This window comes from Nomascus leucogenys, chromosome 3, assembly GCF_006542625.1.
Source record: "Nomascus leucogenys isolate Asia chromosome 3, Asia_NLE_v1, whole genome shotgun sequence".
In the NCBI taxonomy this organism is placed as follows: domain Eukaryota; kingdom Metazoa; phylum Chordata; class Mammalia; order Primates; family Hylobatidae; genus Nomascus; species Nomascus leucogenys.
In genome coordinates, this window is record NC_044383.1 from 66190479 (window position 1) to 66210934 (window position 20456).

The window sequence follows — 20456 nt, forward strand, 5'->3', positions numbered from 1 at the left end:
GCAAAATAACCAGCTAGCATCATAATGACAGGATCAAACTCACAAATAACAATATTAACCTTAAATGTAAATGGGCTAAATGCCCCAATTAAAAGACACAGACTAGCAAATTGGATAAAGAGTCAAGAACCCTCGGTGTGCTGTATTCAGGAGACACATCTCATGTGCAAAGACACACATAGGCTCAAAATAAAGGGATGAAGGAACATTTACCAAGCAAATGGAAAGCAAAAATAAGCAGAGGTTGCAATCCTGGTCTCTGATAAAACAGACTTGAAACCAACAAAGATCAAAAAACACACAAAAAAAGGACATTACATAATGGTAAAGGGATCAATCCAACAAGAAGAGCTAACTATCCTATGTATTTATGCACCCAATACAGGACCACTCAGATTCATAAAGCAAGTTCTTAGAGCCCTACAAAGAGACTCAGACTCCCACAGAATAATAATGGCAGACTTTAACACCACACTGTCAATATTAGACAGATCAAGACAGAAAATAAACAAGGATATTCAGGACTTGAACTTAGCTCTGGAGCAAGTGGACCGATTAGACATCTACAGAACTCTTCACCCCAAATCAACAGAATATACATTCTTCTCAGCACCACATCGCATTTATTCTAAAATTGACCACATAATTGGAAGTAAAACACTCCTCAACAAATGCAAAAGAACAGAAATCATAACAAGCAGTCTCTCAGACCACAGTGCAATCAAATTATAACTCAGTGTTAAGAAACTCACTCAAAACCACACAACTACATGGAAACTTAACAACCTGCTCCCAATTGACTACTGGGTAAATAATGAAATTAAGGCAGAAATAAATAAGTTCTTTGAAACCAGTGAGAATAAAGACACAATCTTTTTGTCTTTGTGTACCAGAATCTTTAGGACACAGCTAAAGCAGTGTTTAGAGGGAAATTTATAGCACTAAATGCCCACAGGAGAAAGTGGAAAAGATGTAAAATCATCACCTGAACATCACAATTAAAAGAACAGGAGAAGCAAGAGAAAACAAAATTCAAAAGCTAGCAGAAGACAAGAAATAACTAAGATCAGAGCAGAACTGAAGGAGATAGAGACACAAAAAACCCTTCAACAAATCAATGGGTCCAGGAGCTGGCTTTTTGAAAAGATTGACAAAATAGATAGATTGCTAGCCAGACTAAGAAAAAAAAAAGAGAAAAATCAAATAGACACAGTAAAAAATGATAAAGGGGATATCACCACTGATCCCACAGAAATACAAACTACCATCAGAGAATACTATAAGCACCTCTATGCAAATAAACTGGAAAATCTAGAAGAAATGGATGAATTCCTGGACACATACACCCTCCCAAGACTAAACCAGGAAGAGGTTGACCAATAACAAGTTTAGACCAATAACAAGTTCTAAAATTGAGGCAGCAATTAATAGACTACCAACCAAAAACAGCCCAGGACCAGATGAATTCACAGCCAAATTCTACCAGAGGTACAAAGAGGAGCTGGTACTGTTCCTTCTGAAACTATTCCAATCAATAGAAAAAGAGGGCCTCCTTCATAACTCATTTTATGAGGCCAGTATCATCCTGATACCAAAGCCTGGCAGAGACACAACAAAAAAAAGAGAATTTTAGACCAATATCCCTGGTGAACATTGACGCAAAAATCCTCAATAAAATACTGGCAAACTAAATCCAGCAGCACATCAAAAACTTATCCACCATGATCAAGTCGGCTTCATCCCTGGGATGCAAGGTTGGTTCAACATATGCAAATCAATAAACATAATCCATCACATAAACAGAACCAATAACAGAAACCACATGATTATCTCAATAGATGCGGAAAAGGCCTTTGACAAAATTCAACACCCTTTCATGCTAAAAACTCTCGATAAACTAGGTACTGATGGAAAGTATCTCAAAATACCACAGACTGGGTGGCTCAAACAACAAAAATGTATTTCTCACAGTCTGGAGGCTGAAAGTCTAAGAGCAGTGTGCCAGAATGGTTAGGTTCCAGCAAGGGCTCTCTTCCTGGCTTGTAGACAGCTGCCTTTAGCTGTGTTCTCACATGGTACACACAGAGAGACAGCATGCTCTATGGTGTTTCTTCTTATAAGGATACTAATTCTATTGGATTACAACTCCAACATCACAACCTCATTTAACCTTAATTACTTCAGCAAAAGTCTTATCTCCGAATATTGTCAAATTGGGGATTAGGGCTTCAACATATGTATTTGGGGAGACAGAAATATTGTCCATAATATACATTTTTAAGCTATTTTGGTCTTTGTTTCTTTGAAAATATAATAAGACCATCCGACATCCATCTAAATCACTTCCTTTCTGTATGAAGTACATTCTTTAAAATTTCCTTAGTGTTTGTTAGAGACATATCATCTATTACTCTTTATGTGAATAGACATTTTGCTCTTTTACTTGAAAGTTTGTTTTTGACTGTGAAAGTGTGTTGACAGTTATTTTCTCACAGCACATTGAAGATCTCATTGTCCCCTTGACTTCAGTTGTTGCAACTGAAGTCTGAATTCAAGGTGCTGGCAGGGCCATGTTCCTTTGAAGCCTCTAGAGGCAGTTTCTTCTTTTCCTCTTTCAGCTTTTGGTAGCTCCAGACATTCCCTTGCCTATAGGTGCATCACTCCAATCTCTGCCCTCATATTAACATATGATGTCTGTGGCAATAACGGTGATTTATTTCTAATTCACCCTTTCACTGAGTGCATCTTTAGGGTCCCAGTTTTTTGGTGGAAAGCCTCCTTTTACATATTAAGCAATTTCTAGGCTTCTCTCTTGTCCACATGTCCTTGAACAGTTGAAGATTAAACTTTGGATTTAGCAGATTTGGCAAATATGCTCAAGGAAAAACCTGGCTTTATCATTCTACTTATCTATTTAGCTTCTATTTTCTTTTTTCACCTTTTTTGGCATCTGAATATTCTTTTTTCTTGCCAGGTCATCAATTTATTGGAAAAGATGTTTTCGAATAATTTATCCAACATTTTTCGTAGTTTTCATGATGGAGATGAGGTAAATCATGTTATCTAATCTACTATACTGCTGGAAACAAAAGTCAACTATTGGATTTATTTTAAAAGAAGCCCATCTGGCTGGGCGCAGAGGCTCATGCCTGTAATCCCAGCACTTTGGGAGGCCAAGGCAGGCAAATCACCTGAGGTCAGGAGTTTGAGACTAGCTTGGCCAACATGGGGAAACCCCATCTCTACTAAAAACACAAAAATTAGCCGGGTGTGGTGGTGGGCGCCCATAATCCCAGCTACTCGGGAGGCTGAGGCAGGAGAATCGCTTGAACCCAGGAGGCAGAGGTTGCAGTGAGCCAAGATTGTGCCACTGCACTCCAGCCTGGGCGACAGAGCAGAACTCTGTCTCAGGAAAAAAAGAAAGAAAGAAAGAAAGAAGCCCTTCTGACAGGTATTGCATAAAGCATTAAAAACTATAGAAGAAAGTTAAAAGTGCTATGAGAGGACATTGCAAGTGGGAACACCATCTTTTGGTCCCAAGTTTTGAGGAGCAGATACTGCTAGACCCTGATCAGTGATTTTAAGGGTAGGGAAGGGACACTGATAAAGGAAAAGGTCCTTCCATAGTAGTACATTTAATGTGCCAGCCTGTAACTTATCCCTCCATCCTCATTAAAGCAGCAAGAAAGAAGATAAAACAGTGTCCTTTTTCTTTTTTAAAATGCATTTGGTGTAAAAAATAATGATGTATGCCCAATATCATGGTAACTCAAAGACAGCTTAACTGATGAATTAAAAATTAAAGTATGCTTGAACATAAGCAAGATATGGAGTATGCATGAGAAAAAAATACATTATAATAAAAAGAAAAGAAAAGCCACTAAAATATATTTGTAATCAAAGTATTTTTATAGTTCATTATTTGGTGTGTGTTTTCGGGGAGTACTTCACTATTTTCAAAACCTAAAATGAGAAAGTATGTCACAAAAGATGCTGCCTCGTAACATCTACAAATCTGCTCATACCATTTCCCTCACTACTGCTGCCTCAAATTGCAACCTGGTGGCTCCAGACAACTCTCCTGTCAGGGACCTCACCCATTACTGCTAGAGACATCAAAGTGACAGAGTTCAACTGGTTTTTTGTTTGTTTGTTTGTTTTTGGCAGAAGTATGGAGATTTCTCTTCCTTTTTATATTGTGCTTGCTTTGAAGAATACTCAAACAGTTCTTTAAACTCAATGTCTCCCAGAATCTTGGTAAGAATGACTCTTCTAGTCTTCTAGTATCTTTAATTATAGTCTCCTCTACTTTCCTATGCTGAATCTGGGTATAATTTTGGAGACAAACTGTGCATAAAATTAGCAAACCAATCTAACTGGCAAATATCATGCAGCTCACAAAAATTGCCCTGTCCTTCCATCTGACAACTTGAACGCTTGGTTACCAGGCAAACCTGTCTGCAAAACTCTTTCTTTGATATGAGTAATCTCCTAGGAAACTTCTAAGTCTTAAATGTAAATAGATTTCTGGCAGACATCACCATTCTACCAGACATGCCCAACAAATATAAAACACAACAGAAGATATTACTTAGATGCAAGCTGATACACCTGCCAAACTATATTTGAATTCTAATTAGAATTCTAATTCCTTCCTGGAAAATCTTACCCTAAGTCAGAGCTTGTCTGAATCACTGTGCAATGAGATATTAAATTTTTCTTGTTGTCTAAAAGTTCAGGCTGAGGCCTCAAAGCTAATAATAAGTATAATGTATACCCACAAGTCTAAAAACAGTTTATGAATGATGAGATACCACTATGCATCTACTGGAACACCTAAAATTAAAAAATAGTGACAATGCCAAATGCTGGCAGGGATATAGAGAAACTAGATCCCTCACACATTGTTGGTTAGAATGTAAGATGGTATAGCCACTATAGAAAAAAGTATGGCAGTTTCTTATAAAACAAAACATACATTAACCATACAACCCTGCAATCACACTGCTGGACATTTATACAGAAAAAAAAAAAAGAAAACTTATGTCCACACAAAATCACGTACACAAATGGTCTCAGCAGTTACTGTAATAGCCAAATCCTAAAAACTACCCAAATGTCCTTCAGTGGATGAATGGTTAAACAAATCTTATAGAATTGTCCCATGGAATACTGCTCAGAAATAGAAAGAAATGAATCAGGCATGTATTGAATCAGGATCTCAAGGGCATTATGCTGAGGGAAACGATCTGATAGATGATCCATATAGAGTATGTCAAGAGATGGTACCATTGGTCCATCATTTGCTCCCAGCCTATATTGTGGGGTAGGGGAAGTATCTAAGAGAACTGGTTCTGAAAAAAGGGGTTTTTGTTTTCTGAGTTTTCTTGAAAAGCATTATTGGCATAGGAAGAGGGGTTAGGATGCACCCAAAAAATGAGTGAGAAAGGAATCAAAATGTACTCAAAGAAAGTAAAGGCTCTTGTCACAAGGAAAGCCTAAGATTTCCTTCCTGGGGTTGTCAATTTCTGCTGAGCTGACACTGGCTGTGAAACAGGAGTGGAGCATGAGAGAACAAGATCTCAGAGTCAGACCTATGTCCCTGGAGTGACAGAAGACTTAAGGCCAGTGCCTGACTCACATCCAAAGTAGCTTAAAGCCAAGAGGCTGGCTGTAGCTTTCCCTAAAAGCAAGGCCAGAGGCATAGCAGCTGGGAAACAGAGGTGCCCACCAAGATAAGCAGGCATGAGTCACCTTAAAAAAACCTTGACCAGAAAGGTAAATTGTCTCAAGAGGAAATGTGCTGGAGGCCTCCCACAAGAGCAAAAGCTGATTTGGATTCATAAAAGGTCTGGCAAGAAGCATCAGCCAAGAACTGCAGGACAGATGTACAAGTGAAGGGTTAAAGAGATTTCAAAGATCCAAAAGGGTGTCTGCCATGACAGAAGACATTAGACAGCTGATCAAGAGCTACAAATAGCAGCAGACAAAAAAGACCCTTCTCTTGTCTTCTTAGCACTTATCTTCACTGTGATCTTGGAAAAGCCAAAACCAGCAGAATGGAAAGTGAAGAAGGAGGGTAAGGACCAGTACAAACAGCAAAACAAAAACATACAACTACCCCGACTACCCTAGTACAGCTTTCTAAATTTGAGTCAGATGAGCTGTGGAAAAAGGATTGGAGCTTAGAATTAGGTGAAATGTTGGCAGTTTGATTCAGATTGAACCGGGTCTGTTAGTACCTGAAAATTTCACTGAAACCTGAAAATGACAACAGATCTAACAAATTTACCCACGGTACCATCAAGGATGAGAATGAAAGATCTCACAGACATATCCAAAGGGGAATCACAGGGGAAAATCAAGCTACTTCCTGGCTGATTCCTACAAAGTTCAGCCCTTTCAATAAATTGTGACAAATCTTTGAATCTTTTTCTTGATCTTTGATATTATGCCAGTCTGTGCTCTCCCTGAAGCAATCTTTTGCTCCTATTAAAAACATCTTCCTTTGATATTCCATATCATTTATCCTTAAGTGTTTTGAGAACACATAATATCTTTACTCAAAATATTTAGAGATCTATAGATTTCATAAATTGGATGGTGCCTCATTGCAATCCAAGTGTTTCCACTTCACTAATCAGCCTATTCTATTTTCTTTTTTACTAGATGCTATTGGCCAGTTAATGCTGCACTTGTTAAACAGGAGTAAATATAAATATTATTAATCTCTCTGAGGGATTCTATTTATAATAAAGACCATAAAAGTGGTGATCATGAGTGAAGTTTGTGTGATTTAGAAGTAACTTGAATTATTAGTTATTATTCCTCTCAGAAAACTAACCACTAACCCTTCTGAAGCAGCCCCTTACTCTGACCATCCCTGAAGCTATTGGCCAGAACTCAGTAGATCAGTTATCCAAGAAGAGCAGTTGTGGTGTTTTATTCTTAATTAACCTATATGGATTTCTAAAGTCTCCCAAAGATGATTCACTGCCAGAAAAACTTGGTATGAGTCACTGAAAACCCTGGACCTTTCCCAAATTCTACCTCAAAATGAACAACAGAGGAAACGTTGAGCAGCTAATTTAATGATGATAGATGCTACTTACTAAATCAGAGTCCTTTGAATCCTACTTGTGGTTTCTGTGAAGTCCTATTTGTGGCTTCTGTCTGCTTCTAGAGGCAGACCCATTCACACCCAAAAGGCATCAGAATTTTCAGTACTCAAGCTGTAAAACCTTAATGCACATAACTCAACAATAAAAGTATCAACTATCTATGCATTGTTTCAATACATACAATCCATTCTAAATAGTTCTTCATCTATCTCATCTTTAAAATAGATCCATCCCTTATCTAGGAACATGGGACATTGACATTCTTAAACACATAGCTTTATTATAAGAATTTCAAACCAGGTGAGAGAAATGGGAGGTGCCAACTTATATTCAGCTCTTCAAGCAAAGTGTTTTGAAAACAAAAGTCAGGATCTGTATTAATCCATTTTCATGCTGCTGATAAAGACATACCTGAAACTGGGAAGAAAAAGAGGTTTAATGGACCTAAAGTTCCACGTGGCTGGAGAGGCCTCACAATCATGGCAGAAGGCAAGGAGGAGCAAGTCACGTCTTACATGGATGGTGGCAGGCAAAGAGAAGAGAGCTTGTGCAGGGAAACTCCCATTTTAAAACCATCAGATCTCGTGAGACTTATTCACTACCAGAACAGCACAGGAAAGACCTGCCCCCATGACTCAATCACCTCCCACTGGGTTCCTCCCATAACATATGGAATTCAAGATGAGACTTGGGTGGGGACACAGCCAAACCATATCAGGGTCTTAATTAACATCTGGAATATAGCATTTTAATCTAATTAGGACTACACATTTGTTATACACATTATCTTTTTGGAATTTTTGTGGTTCCAAAAGTGCTGAATATTTTCATGTAATCTTAAGTGCTATAAATAAGAAAATTAATACTTTCTGCCAGGCATGGTGGCTCACACCTGTAATCCCAGCACTTTGGGAGGCTGAGGCAGGTGGATCATGAGGTCAGGAGTTTGAGACCAGCCTGGCTAACATGGCGAAACCCCATCTCTACTAAAAAAAAAAAAAAAAAAAAAAAAAAATAGCTGGGTGTGGTGGCATGCACCTGTAATCCCAGCTACTCAGGAGGCTGAGGCAAGTGAATTGCTTGAACCCAGGATGTAGAGGTTGCAGTGAGCCAAGATAACACCACTGCATTCCAGCCTGGGCAACAGAGCAAGACTCTGTCTCAGGGGTGGGGGGAATAAGTTTACTTTCTAATTCATAAAGTAAAATAGTACCAAGGTCAATGTTGAATTTCCTTGAAGTGAATGTTATGGTACATAATGCAGATGTGCACCTCACCCCTTTCTAAATGAAGGTACTCACTTCCTCAACTATTGGGAATATTGCCAACAGAGAGTTCAAAGGTAAGTCCCTCACGAGGACTGAAGAGAGCTGCCTTGTCCAAGGTTACACCACCTCACCAGTGACACCTTGAATCCAGTAACTGTTTAAAGAGAAGATGACAGGAAGAGAGGGGTGCCCCAAAGGCCTGGCCACTTTGCTTCAATTTGAAATGACTCTAAAGAGCTCCAGGGAGCTCCAGATCTCCCTGTGAAATCAGCTGCCAACTTCTCCCTGTTGCTGTCTTCTCCCTCACACATGTTGCTTCCAAGCACACTCTCCAATAAACCTCCCATACACTCAGTTCCATCCCAGAGTCTGCTTCTAGAAAAATAACCTGAGACAGAAGGACACAGGAACCAGCTTGAAGGGGCTCTAGCCGGCCAAATCAGGGAGAATTTGATAAACAAAACAACTATGATAATAGATTACAATCCATTAAATAAAAATAATGATACCATACTGATGGAAAGGAGGGGACAAAGGAGGGAGGCAGGGAAAAATGAAAGAGGAAATGAAGGAGGATGAGAAAAAGGAAAGATCTTCCACACATTTATTTATTAGCGGAATTCCAGCTAATAAATGTAACACGAATGTTGTAAGTAGATAATCAGTATGTAGCAACGATCTCAAAAAGGTACTTAATTCCTGCTGGAGTCATCGATGAAAGTTAATGCTTCTAGTGGGTGGAGATTAGTTGAGGATCAGGATATTGATGTAATTTTTGAATACTTTTGTCTGACATAGAAATGAATTACAAGAGAAAATGGAGAATTTAAAGTGAAGAAACCTGGCAAATCCAAATATTGCTCCTATTTGTATATTTGATCATCTGCTCGATAATCAAATTTAGTATTAACCATAGGGATATGGGTCTACATTATGTAGCTCTTGATGTGCACATCATTTCTACAAAGATTACATGGTTTGAATCGATCATGCAGACACATCAGATAGAGCTGTGATGAGGGTCATTCTACAGGATGTAAAGCCTCTTAAAAACTGTCAAGAATATGGAAAACAGTAAGAGGAACTGTTCCAGATTGAAGAAATATGAAGAGACATGACAACTAAATGTAACGCATTCCTGAAGGGCATCCTGGACAAGAAAGGAAAAAGAGACCTTGTTGGAACAGTTGAAACGTGAATCATGCCCATGGATTGGATTGTTGGATTGTAGTGTTGTATCAATGTTGACTTCCTGATTTGGAGGTTTGAGTGCTAATTATATAGGAAAATATCCTTGTTTACGGGAAACATTGACTGGAATGGTTAGAAGTTGAAGGACACTGCATCTTTAGCTTGTTTTTATAGGTTGGGAAAAAAGTCTAATAATAAGTAGGCTGTGTGTGTGTGTGTGTGTGTGTGTGTGTGTGTGTTTGTGACAGAGACAGAGACATAGGAAGACAGGGATGGGAACTGAGAAAAAGGAAAAGATGAGAAAATGCAATAAAATAGGAACAATTGGAGAGTCTGGGTGAAAGAGATAAGGGAGTTCTTTTTGTTATGGCAACATCTATAAGTTCAAAATTGTTTCAAAGTGAGTTATCAAAAATTATATTTCTGTTATTACACACCTCTTATAAGCACCTTCAACACTCAAACCGCCATTGTTTCTATTGCACAAAATGATTTTTTAAAGCAACTCAAAAGTAAACTTAGACACAGCAAACGTGGTGTAGACTGAGAAACCAAAACAAAACAAAAGCCTCAAAGGTACAAATTAAACGGAGCAATGTAAGGCCTCGTGCTACCTGCTACTGATGCACAGGCAGAGTGAGCATGTTTTTCCTCTGAATCATAGCTTTGAGAAAGTCTGTAAATGTATACATAATATCAATTCTTTTGTATTTTTGAGGCTTGTTTTATGGCCCAGTATTTAGCAAATATTTGTATATATTTTGTGTGTTTTTGACAAGAATGCATATTGGGAAAGTCAAAAGCTATGTCCTGTATGTCCATGATATCAAACTTACTGATTGTGTTGTTTAAATCTCCTAAATTCCTTACCGATCTCTGTTGCTTGATCTATTAGTTACTAAATTCTAGATCATACATCAGCCTACTAAACCACCACCTTGAACATCTTAAAAACATCTCAAATATGTCCTACCTGAGCTCCACATCTTCTCCAAAATACCTGCTTCTCCCATAGTCTTCCCCATTTCAGTTAATGACAACATTATCCTTCCAGTTTCTCAGGACAAAAACCCCATAGTTACCCTTGATTCCTCTCCTTCTTTCTTACCCACATGTGATCTTTCAATTTTTCAAAATATATTTGAAATATGACCACTTTTCACTACCTCCACTGCTACTTCTCTGATACAAGCCACCATCACCTCTTACCAGCATTACAGTAATAACCTCTTGATAGAGAGTGCCCTGTTCCCACATTTGCATTCGTCACTGTATTCTCAGTGCAGCAACCAAAGCGATATTGTTTAACTTCCATCAGATGATGACACTCCTCTGCTCAAAGCTCTCCAATGATTTCCCATCTCATTCTTATAAGACAGTCTTGATGGATATAATAGCCATAATGTGTAGAGAGATAATTTTCTACTGGTCTGTCGTGTTTCTACACAACTTTTTTTTCAACTTTCATTTTAGATTCAGGAGGTACATGTGCAGGTGTTACAAGAGTGTGCTGCATGATTCTAAGGTATGAGGTACAATTGAACCAGTCACCCAGGTAGTGAGCATAGTACTCAATATAGTTTTTCAACCCTTACTCCCATCTGCCTCTCCCCGATTTTGTAGTCTCCAGTGTCAATTGTTCCCATCCTTATGTCCATGTGTATCCAATGTTTAGCTCCCACCTATGAGGACACACAGTATTTGGTTTTCTGTTTGTGTTAATTTGCTTAGGATAATGGCCTCCACCTGCTGATTAAAGGTACTGGCTGTTTTTGTTCTCGGTTATCTTTTCAAATATGTTTGTGTAGAAAATATTCATGGAAGCCAGGGATAATGTCTTCCTTTGGAGCAATAAGCCAGTTTGCTTACTGCCTTGTAAGATGGAGATACTGTTTTCATTTGGAGCAAAAAGCAAGCATGCTCACTGCCCATTATAAAAATATTTGGATCTCTAACCTCAAACTTCCTCCCCAAGCAACCCAATGCATGTTTATAACGTGGTCCGTGAGAGAACTGAGGTTCACAGAATTGACTCAAAAATGCTGATACTTTGGCTACTGCTAATGCTGTAGTAAACTGTCCTTTGTCTCTGGAGTTTCATGTCTCTTACTAGCATCATTGAAAATGTTGCAAGCACATGGATACAGCTGGAGGCCATTATCCTAAGCAAATTAACACAGGAGCAGAAAACCAAATACCACCTGTTCTCACTTATAGGTAGGAACTAAACACTGAGTACAAACAGATACAAAGATGGGAACAATAGGCACTGGGGTCTACTAGAGGGGATAGGGAGGGAGGGGCACAAGGGCTGAAAAACTACCTATTGGGTACTATGCTTACTACTTGGGTGGTGGGATCAATTGTACCCCAAACCTCAGCATCATGCACTTTACCCATATAACAAACTTACACATGTACCCTTGGACCTAAAATACAAGTTGAAATTAGAAAGAAAAGAAGAGAAGTTGCAGGCTAATAAGTTACCTAGCCAGTAGGTAAAAGTCTCAGAACCTTCCCAGTCTTTGAGAATGTGATCTGGCCCTCATAACCTCTCTGACCTTATCTATTAAAACTCTCCCCTTCCTTAACACTCGTCCAGTCACAATGCCCTCCTTCCTGTTCTTTAATCATGGTAGGAACCCTATCACCCCAGGGTTCATTATTCCCTCTCTCCTCAAAGACCCACTTGGCTCAATTCTTTACCTCCTTGAGGTGTTTATTCAAATACCACCTTCCTCATAATGCCTTTCCTGCCCCCACATGCACACATGCCTTTCTCCTTTCCCTGTTTTTCTAAGATGTATTAACATATATTCACTATTTAAACATATATCACATATTCGGTTTACCAACATGTTTATTTAGTTTACTATTTCCACCCACAAGGATGACAGCACAAATAATTTTTGTTTGTTTTACGTTATGTCCCGTAGCCAAAATACTTTAATTCAACTTCCGTGAACCTAGTGAACGTGTTGGCACAAACCTTTGCCTATGGTGAAATAGGGAGGGTTGCCAATGGTCACTAAATCTGGAAGATAGATAGCTAATCAGGAAACATTAATGTATGGTTTCAAAATACATGTGGAATATTATCACCACAAAGTGATCATTTTTAGGAGTTGATAGACATACAAGAAATAATTGGGCATATCTCAGTGACTAGTCACTGGTATGTCCAACTCAATTTTTCTCTTGACTTTATTTTAATCTATAAAATAAACATTTGAGTCATACCAAGCATAGTCATTTTTCCTGTTCTAGTTTATCCTTGAAGCTGCTAAGTAAAAGCGTACCTCTTTTTGAAATGACATCTTGCACCAATATTTTGAATGTGTATAGTTATTAGAAAATGCAATCCTCCTCAATACTTTGTTACTGAACACTTAATCAAATAATAAGCTATTAGAACTGAAGCCTTTCTCGTTATATAAAAAATATGTATTGAGTGTCTTCTCAAAACATACAATGTCAGAGCTATTAATAAAATTCATTTCTTTTGATTTTTAGTTCAGTGACATTTACATATAATTTCAGTATGTGTCACTTCTTTGGAAAAGCAAGAGTTAGGAAGTCAGCTGTTTTATGATACGCTCACATGTGCACAGATAATTCTCAACTCCTGCACTGACCCAGTATCACCAATAGTTTCAGCAAAAGCTTCCTCTTGAAATACAATTCGAGCTCCTCCCCACCGTGTAACAGGGAACCCTCTCATCATGCTGTTGTTGACTGACCTCTTCCATTCTTGAGACCCCCCTCCCAGATGTTAAATCCAGCCAAAGGAAAGCAGCAAAGCCAAATAGGTACTACCACAAAACCTAGCCTTATAGGTGTTTTTTATATGCATTCTTCATTCTGTTCAGTATTTCCTACAAACCCTTCCTCAAGAGGGAGAGGGAAAAGATCACTTGTAAGATGTTAAAAGTGCATATCAAATATAAACAAAGAGGACAAACTATTAATTTTTGAAAAATATTAGCTATCTGCTTATAACATAAAGCTTGATTTCTAGCTCAAACTATTCACAATACTACGAGCCACATAAGTTAAAGGCCTATAAATTTAAAAACATACAAATTTATGGTAAAAAATATAGAATGCAAAACTACGATCTCTGAGGGAAAAATATAGAAGATTATACATAACTATGTGTTGAGTAATGTTTTTAAATAAGACAAAACAAGTAAATTGTAAAAGACCAAGAATATTGGTAAATACAAAATTAAAAATTTTGAATATCATACCATAAGTAAAGTCGAAAGAAAAATGACAAATATGAGGATATACTTGGCAACAGATATAAGAAAGGATTAGGACCCAGAAGACATTTTGAAAACTGCAAATCAAATTTAAAAACATACAACAGACATAAACAAAAAAGTCACAGAAAAACACAAATGGCCAATATTCACACGAGAAACTCAACTTCACTTGTAATCAGCAAAATGCAAATTAAAATAAAATGGAATCATTATGACTGCTAAAAACTTAAAACTTTAATAATCTCAAGTGTGCTTGAGGATACATATAAGGATATTCTGTCATCCTCTGCTGGTTGTGGACACTTTAGAGGGTAGTTTGGTGGCGTCTATTAACTCTAAAAATGAACACAGATCATCACACTGCGATTCCATTTCTCACGTTTGCACATGAGAAACTTTCTCATGTTTACAAGGAGATATAATCAAGTATGTTTATTTTATCAGTATTAGTAATAACAAAATAATTTTTTTAAATGGAGTCTTGCTGTGTCACCAGGCTAGAGTGCAGTGATGCAATCTCAACTCACTGCAACCTCTGCCTCCTAAGTTCAAGCAATCCTCCTGCCTCAGCCTCCTGAATTGCTGGGGCTACAGGTGCGTGCCACCATGCCCAGCTAATTTTTTGTATTTTTAGTAGAGACGGGGTTTCATCATGTTGGCCAGGTTGGTCTTGATCTCTTGACCTCGTGATCCGCCCGCCTTGCCCTCCCAAAGTGCTGAGATTACAGGCGTGAGCCACCGTGCCCAGACGATAACAAAATAATTTCAAGCAACTCAAAACATGGCAACATGGCAGTGGTTAAGTAAATTGTGGTATAATTAATCTAAGATAATCAAACTATGACAAATCCAGTAGTAAAAGCCAGTGCATCTGAAGTTTAAAGGAGGAAAAGTGTACAGACAGTAGCATATTTCCATGTAGATTGTTCATTGAACATCTCCAGGGAACACTATTCACATAAATTACAATGTGATGACTTCCCCTTGGGGTTATGCAGTGAACCATACGCACAATGGTGGGAATGTTGGGAATTTAACAGGAGGCCAAATCATGCAAAGCTCCAGAGGCTATGGTAAAGAATTTGCATTTTATTCTAAGTAAAATCCCTGAAGGGTTTAAAGAGGGCAATGAATTGATGTTTTCAAAAGGTTTCTCTGGCAGATATATAAAATGTATGTGAAGAGATTAAGACAAAAATAAAAGATCAATGAGGAGTACATTGCAATGGTCTAATCAAGAGTTGATAGTGGCGTCAACTTCGATGGTGGCAGTGGTAATGGAAAGATGGGGCAAATATGAAATATATCATGCAGCTATAATCTATTAATGCATTATATTGGGAAAAGTAAAGGAAATTTTCGAAACAGCACAATCAAATTGATTACCAAGTTTCTACACAGGGCTTTGAATGAGTGGTGGGACCATTTGCTGATCTGAGGAAGGCTAAGGGAAGAGTATCTTTCAGCAGTACAACTTCAAACATGTTAAGTTCAATATAACTGAGATAGCCAAAACAAATAATCAATAAGAGAGATGACTATATAAAACGAAGCTAAGAGAAGAGGTTTAGATAGATGTAAATTTTCAAGGAGTTATCATATGTATAGGTATTTCTTAAAGTCATGGAATTAGATGAGAGGTCACTAATGGAAAAAAAAGAAGAGAGATGGGCTATGGAAAGCCCTGAGGAATTATAAAATTTATAAGACGGGGCACATGAAGCTAGAGAGATAGGGTGGGAAACCAGGAGAAATGGAATACAACTGAAAATAGCCTAGTTACCCTTCAATGAGGGAACTGCTAAGGAAATCATCCTATATCCATTTTATAAAATATTATGCCACAAAATACAGTCAACTGATCTTTGACAAAAGAGGAAGAAGAATAAAATGGGGAAAGGATAATCTTTGCGACAAATGATGCTAGAAGAAATGGACATCCACATGCAAAAAGAAAAAAAAAAGAATCTAGACACAGACATGACATCTTTCACAAAATTTAACTCAAAATGGATTCAAGGCCTAAATGTAAAATAAAAAACTATAAAACTCCTAGAAAAAAAATATAAGATAAAATCTAGATGACTTTGAGTTTAATGATGAGTTTCCAGATGCCAACCAAAGGCAGAATCCATGAAAGAAAAAAATTGATAAAGTAGATTTCATTAAAATTAAAAAACTAATCTGTCAAAGATACATGAAAAAGAGTGAGAATACAAGCCACAGACTGGCAGAAAATATTTGCAAAATATATATCTGATAGAGAACTGTTATCCAAAGTAAACAAAGAATTCTTAAAATTCAACGCAAAAATTAACTCAATTTTTAAAATGGGCAAAATATCTAAACATAAACCTCACCAAAGAAGATACTCAGATGGCAAATGAGCATATGAAGATGCTCAACATCGTATGTCATTAGGAAATTACCAATTATAATAATTGGATAACACTACATACTTTTTAGAATAGCTAAAACCCAAACACTTATCACCTAAAGCCATCAAGGATATGGAACAATAGGAACTCTCATTCATTACTGGTAATGCAAAATTGTACAACCATTTTGGAAGACAATTGGGCAGTTTCTTACAAAACTAAAAATACTCTTACCATATGATCAAGCAATTGTGTTCCTTGGTATTTGTCCAAAGGAGCTGAAAACTTGTGTTCAAACTATATGATTCCAACTACATGATATTCTGGAAAAGGCAAAACTATGAAGTCAGTAAAAAAAGATCAGTGGTTGTCAGGGTGGAGGGAGGGTTAAATAGGCAAGCAAAGAGGATTTTTAAGGCAATAAAATGAGGTATGATTTTATGTATGATACTGTAATGGTAAATAAATTTCACAATGCATTTGTCAATATCCATAGAATGTACATGAAGAGTGAATCCTATGTAAATGATGAACTTATGTGATACTGATATGTCCATATAGATTCATCCATGTAACAAGTGTACGCTAGTGGGCAATACTGACAGTGGAGAAGGCTGCACATGTGTTGAGGCAAGGGGTATATGGGAACCCTAATACTTTCCACTCAGTTTTGCCGTGAACCTAAAATGGCTCTGAAAAAATAAAGTGTATTTTTAAAAATACCTTCCATGTATTTAAAAGAAGTGATAGGCAAAATATGCTCATATCAGTTTCACAAAGATAGATGGAAAAAAGCAATACTTATGCATAGTTTATATAAAATGTGGTTTTATTTAAAATAAATCAAGTATTAGATATATGCATGTTAATTGTATGTGTATTTTTTTAAAGTCTGGCTACATGTACAATAAACTTAACAGTAATTCTTGGGATTAAGAGAGGAGAAACAATGAAATTTAACTTAAAAAATGTTATACACTTTTATATTGTTTGTCTTATAATAAACGTATTAATTTAGCAATATTTACAAAACAGTTTCAAAAGGACACTCACATTTTAAATCACCCTTGTGTTCTTAAAATTTTAACCAGATTTTATGAAAATGTGGTCCAAGGAACCACTATGTCAGAAACACCAGAAGGGTTTATTAAAAATAGGGATGCTTTCTGAATCCCATCCCAGCATTTTTTTTTTTTTTAAGACAGGGTCTCACTCCGTCGCCCAAGCTGGAGTGCAGTGGTGCCATCTCAGCTTACTGCAACCTCCACCCCCACCTCCACCTCCCAAGCTCAACTGATCCTTCCACTTCAGCCTCCCCAGTAGCTAGGACCACAGGCATTTGCCACCATGCCCAGCTAACATATATGTGTGTGTGTATATATATATATATATATATATATATATATATATATATATATATATTTTTTTTTTTTTTTTTAAGAGATGGTGTTTGGCCATGTTGCTCAGGCTGGTCTCAAACTCCTGAGCTCAAGCGATCCTCCAGCCTCAGCCTCCCAAAGTGCTACGATTACAGGAGTGAGCCACCGCGCCTGGCCTCCATCCTGGCTTTAACAAATCAGGCCCTCTAGGAATGAGGTATAGCACTTTGCATTCTTGGCAACACGATCAGGTGATTCTAACCTCTACCCTTCTGAATAGCAATAAGTCGAAATGAATGAGTACAGTTTTTTTAAAAAAATCAGCAAATGCCAACACCTCTTGGATAAACACCTACCAATTATTCAATCTAAAGTAAAAGGAGCTGTTAGCATATGCCTGGTCCACAGAGCAAGGAGAAAACTAAATAACTAGATTAATGGCTAAGCTATGTCATGAACCAGGGCACACTCTAAGAAGCACTGTAACATTGTAAGAAAAGAAGAAGGAATATAGATTCTATAGGGATAAAAACTGGCCAAATGTGCAGAACCTTCCATCTCCCTCTCATAAATCCCATTGGGTCAGTTATACACAGAAGCAAAAAAAAAAAAAATCAATATATTATGCCTTAAAATATATCCTGACTTGATTATACTCTATATTTAAATCAGAAATATAGAGGCTGAAGAATAACTTATAAAGTGTTGTCCTCTATCTTCCAACATTTGAACTATCTTTCTGAAAGCATTATAAATGTAAGACATTTCCAAGAATTTCAGCTATGCATCTGATCCCTCTATATAATGCAATCTAGAGCAGAAGATTTGTGTCACATAGTATCAGCCAAAAAGGCAGAGAAGGCTTTTCAGTAAGTGACTTCGTTACAAAAGCCTAAAGTTAGTGGAATTAAAATAGACTCACAAAGTTACCAAGGTTCGATGTACTCACCTACAAGCAACTCTTGGGCGATAAATCCTTAAATTACAAAATTACATAAGCAGTTTATTGTATTTATGAGCAATGTTTTTTAATCCAGCAGATAACTCTCAGAGTTCTCTTTCTCTCCTTCCCCCAGCTTTATCCATAAGTGATCCATCTTTCAGAAGCAATGAGTTATCCTGGATGTCTTTTGCTTCCTTTCATGTTCGAAAAAAGACACATATTCAATTGCAGTTTCAGCCTCTCGCTGCAGATGGTATCCTATTTTATGCGGCACAACACTTAAAAGCCCAATCAGGTAAGACTGGCAGGCTGTTTCTTTGCAGAATGAATTCCTAATAGTCTATTAAGTAATGTATGATAGTGTTTAATTTGTGTCACCTAGTATTTAAATATGTAAACATCTGATGCTTTTATGTTCTATTGTCACTGCAAGTGTATGCTTATGAATTTAGAAGCCCTAGATATTCTAATAAAATAGCAACAGATTTGTTGGAATTAAAGTTTGCAAAATCTAAATGTAGTATATGCTCAACTTTAAAACAATACCATCAAAAAAGACATTAAAGCCATGCATGATAGTACTATGTCAAAGGAGACAAAATATGCATATAAAAGATTTTTTAAAAGGAAGGCATGGCTGACATATTTCCTGTAGATTCAACCACACTTATAGCTCCAAAAATTCTCTTTAAGTTGTTCTGTCATCCCAATAGTAAACCCAGGATTTGTGTTCTGAAATGCTTATAAAAACATTTTAGGATTTTAAAAGGTACATATTTATCATAAAATATGAAATAAAGTATCCAATTAGTGTTTTAAAAATTTAATTTTTTAGGTTTTACTACTTTACCCTTGATTTCCATTTTCATTCATTTCTCCAAAATTCTGACAAAGACATTTGCACATATAGTTACATCTTTATTGCTACGTATTTTTAAAATCTTACATTTTTCTTTGATCTTGTTTCTCACAAAATGAGAAACAATTTTGATATTGAGAAATAATTACATTTGCTTATTTTGTTTCACATCATTAACAAAAATGGTGCTCTAATGATCATAATCTAAGTAGTTCTTATAGAAGGGTCTTGACTTGCTTCTAAATGATAAGAATATCAGGGAATTCGACCAAAGTGTTTCCATCCCAATGCACTTCTGAGATACCCTCAAAATAATTTCAAAGAGAAAAAGTACAATTGAGCTATAAAATACAGCTCAGAAGAAATTTGTTCTCCTGAGATATTTGGTTTTAAATTCATGATTAAATCTCCCTGTGAAAATGTCAAATAGGAGAACCGCACACAAAGATAAATTTTCTATTTATAAATCAAGAGACATTAAAAGACAATCAGCTTCAGTTATATTGCTAATAAAATTCAAAATTAATGTAAGTGGGACCTATGTAAGAGGGCAGAAAATCAAGGTATATTCAGGATCGTGACTGGCTGGGAATATTGTACTATAGTTTTATAATCAGTACAACAGATACATATTTGTGTTTATGTATATGAAATATAAAGCTCATACACACTAATACACATAGGAGGGCAAGAGCACATCTTCTTACATCTGTTATTCAATGCATGTAGTTCAAGACAATCAAGAGTTTCCTTTTTTATGCCATCAGACACTACTTACAGAGATTCATTAGTTTCACACGATTGATGCTGCATTTGACACTTATACAAGAAAATCATGAAAAAAAAATTTTTTTTTTTTTTTTTTTTTTGAGACAGAGTTTCGCTCTGTCGCCCAGGCTGGAGTGCAGTGGCGGGATCTCGGCTCACTGCAAGCTCCGCCTCCCGGGTTCACGCCATTCTTCTGCCTCAGCCTAAGTTCTACATGCTTAAACCTAGATTAACCAAAAACAATTATCAGATGAAAGGCACAAACTTATTTTTTAGTAATC

General features: G+C 36.9%; 1 protein-coding gene across 1 annotated transcript in view; it reads left to right on the forward strand.

Moving 5' to 3' along the window:
* EYS (eyes shut homolog) overlaps nucleotides 1-20456 on the forward strand; it is a 1808075-nt gene that overhangs the window by 1782799 nt on the left and 4820 nt on the right. Inside the window, 2 exon segments of the mRNA XM_030809409.1 lie at nucleotides 6017-6079; nucleotides 18682-18843. Coding sequence (XP_030665269.1) covers nucleotides 6017-6079; nucleotides 18682-18843 — 225 coding nt within the window.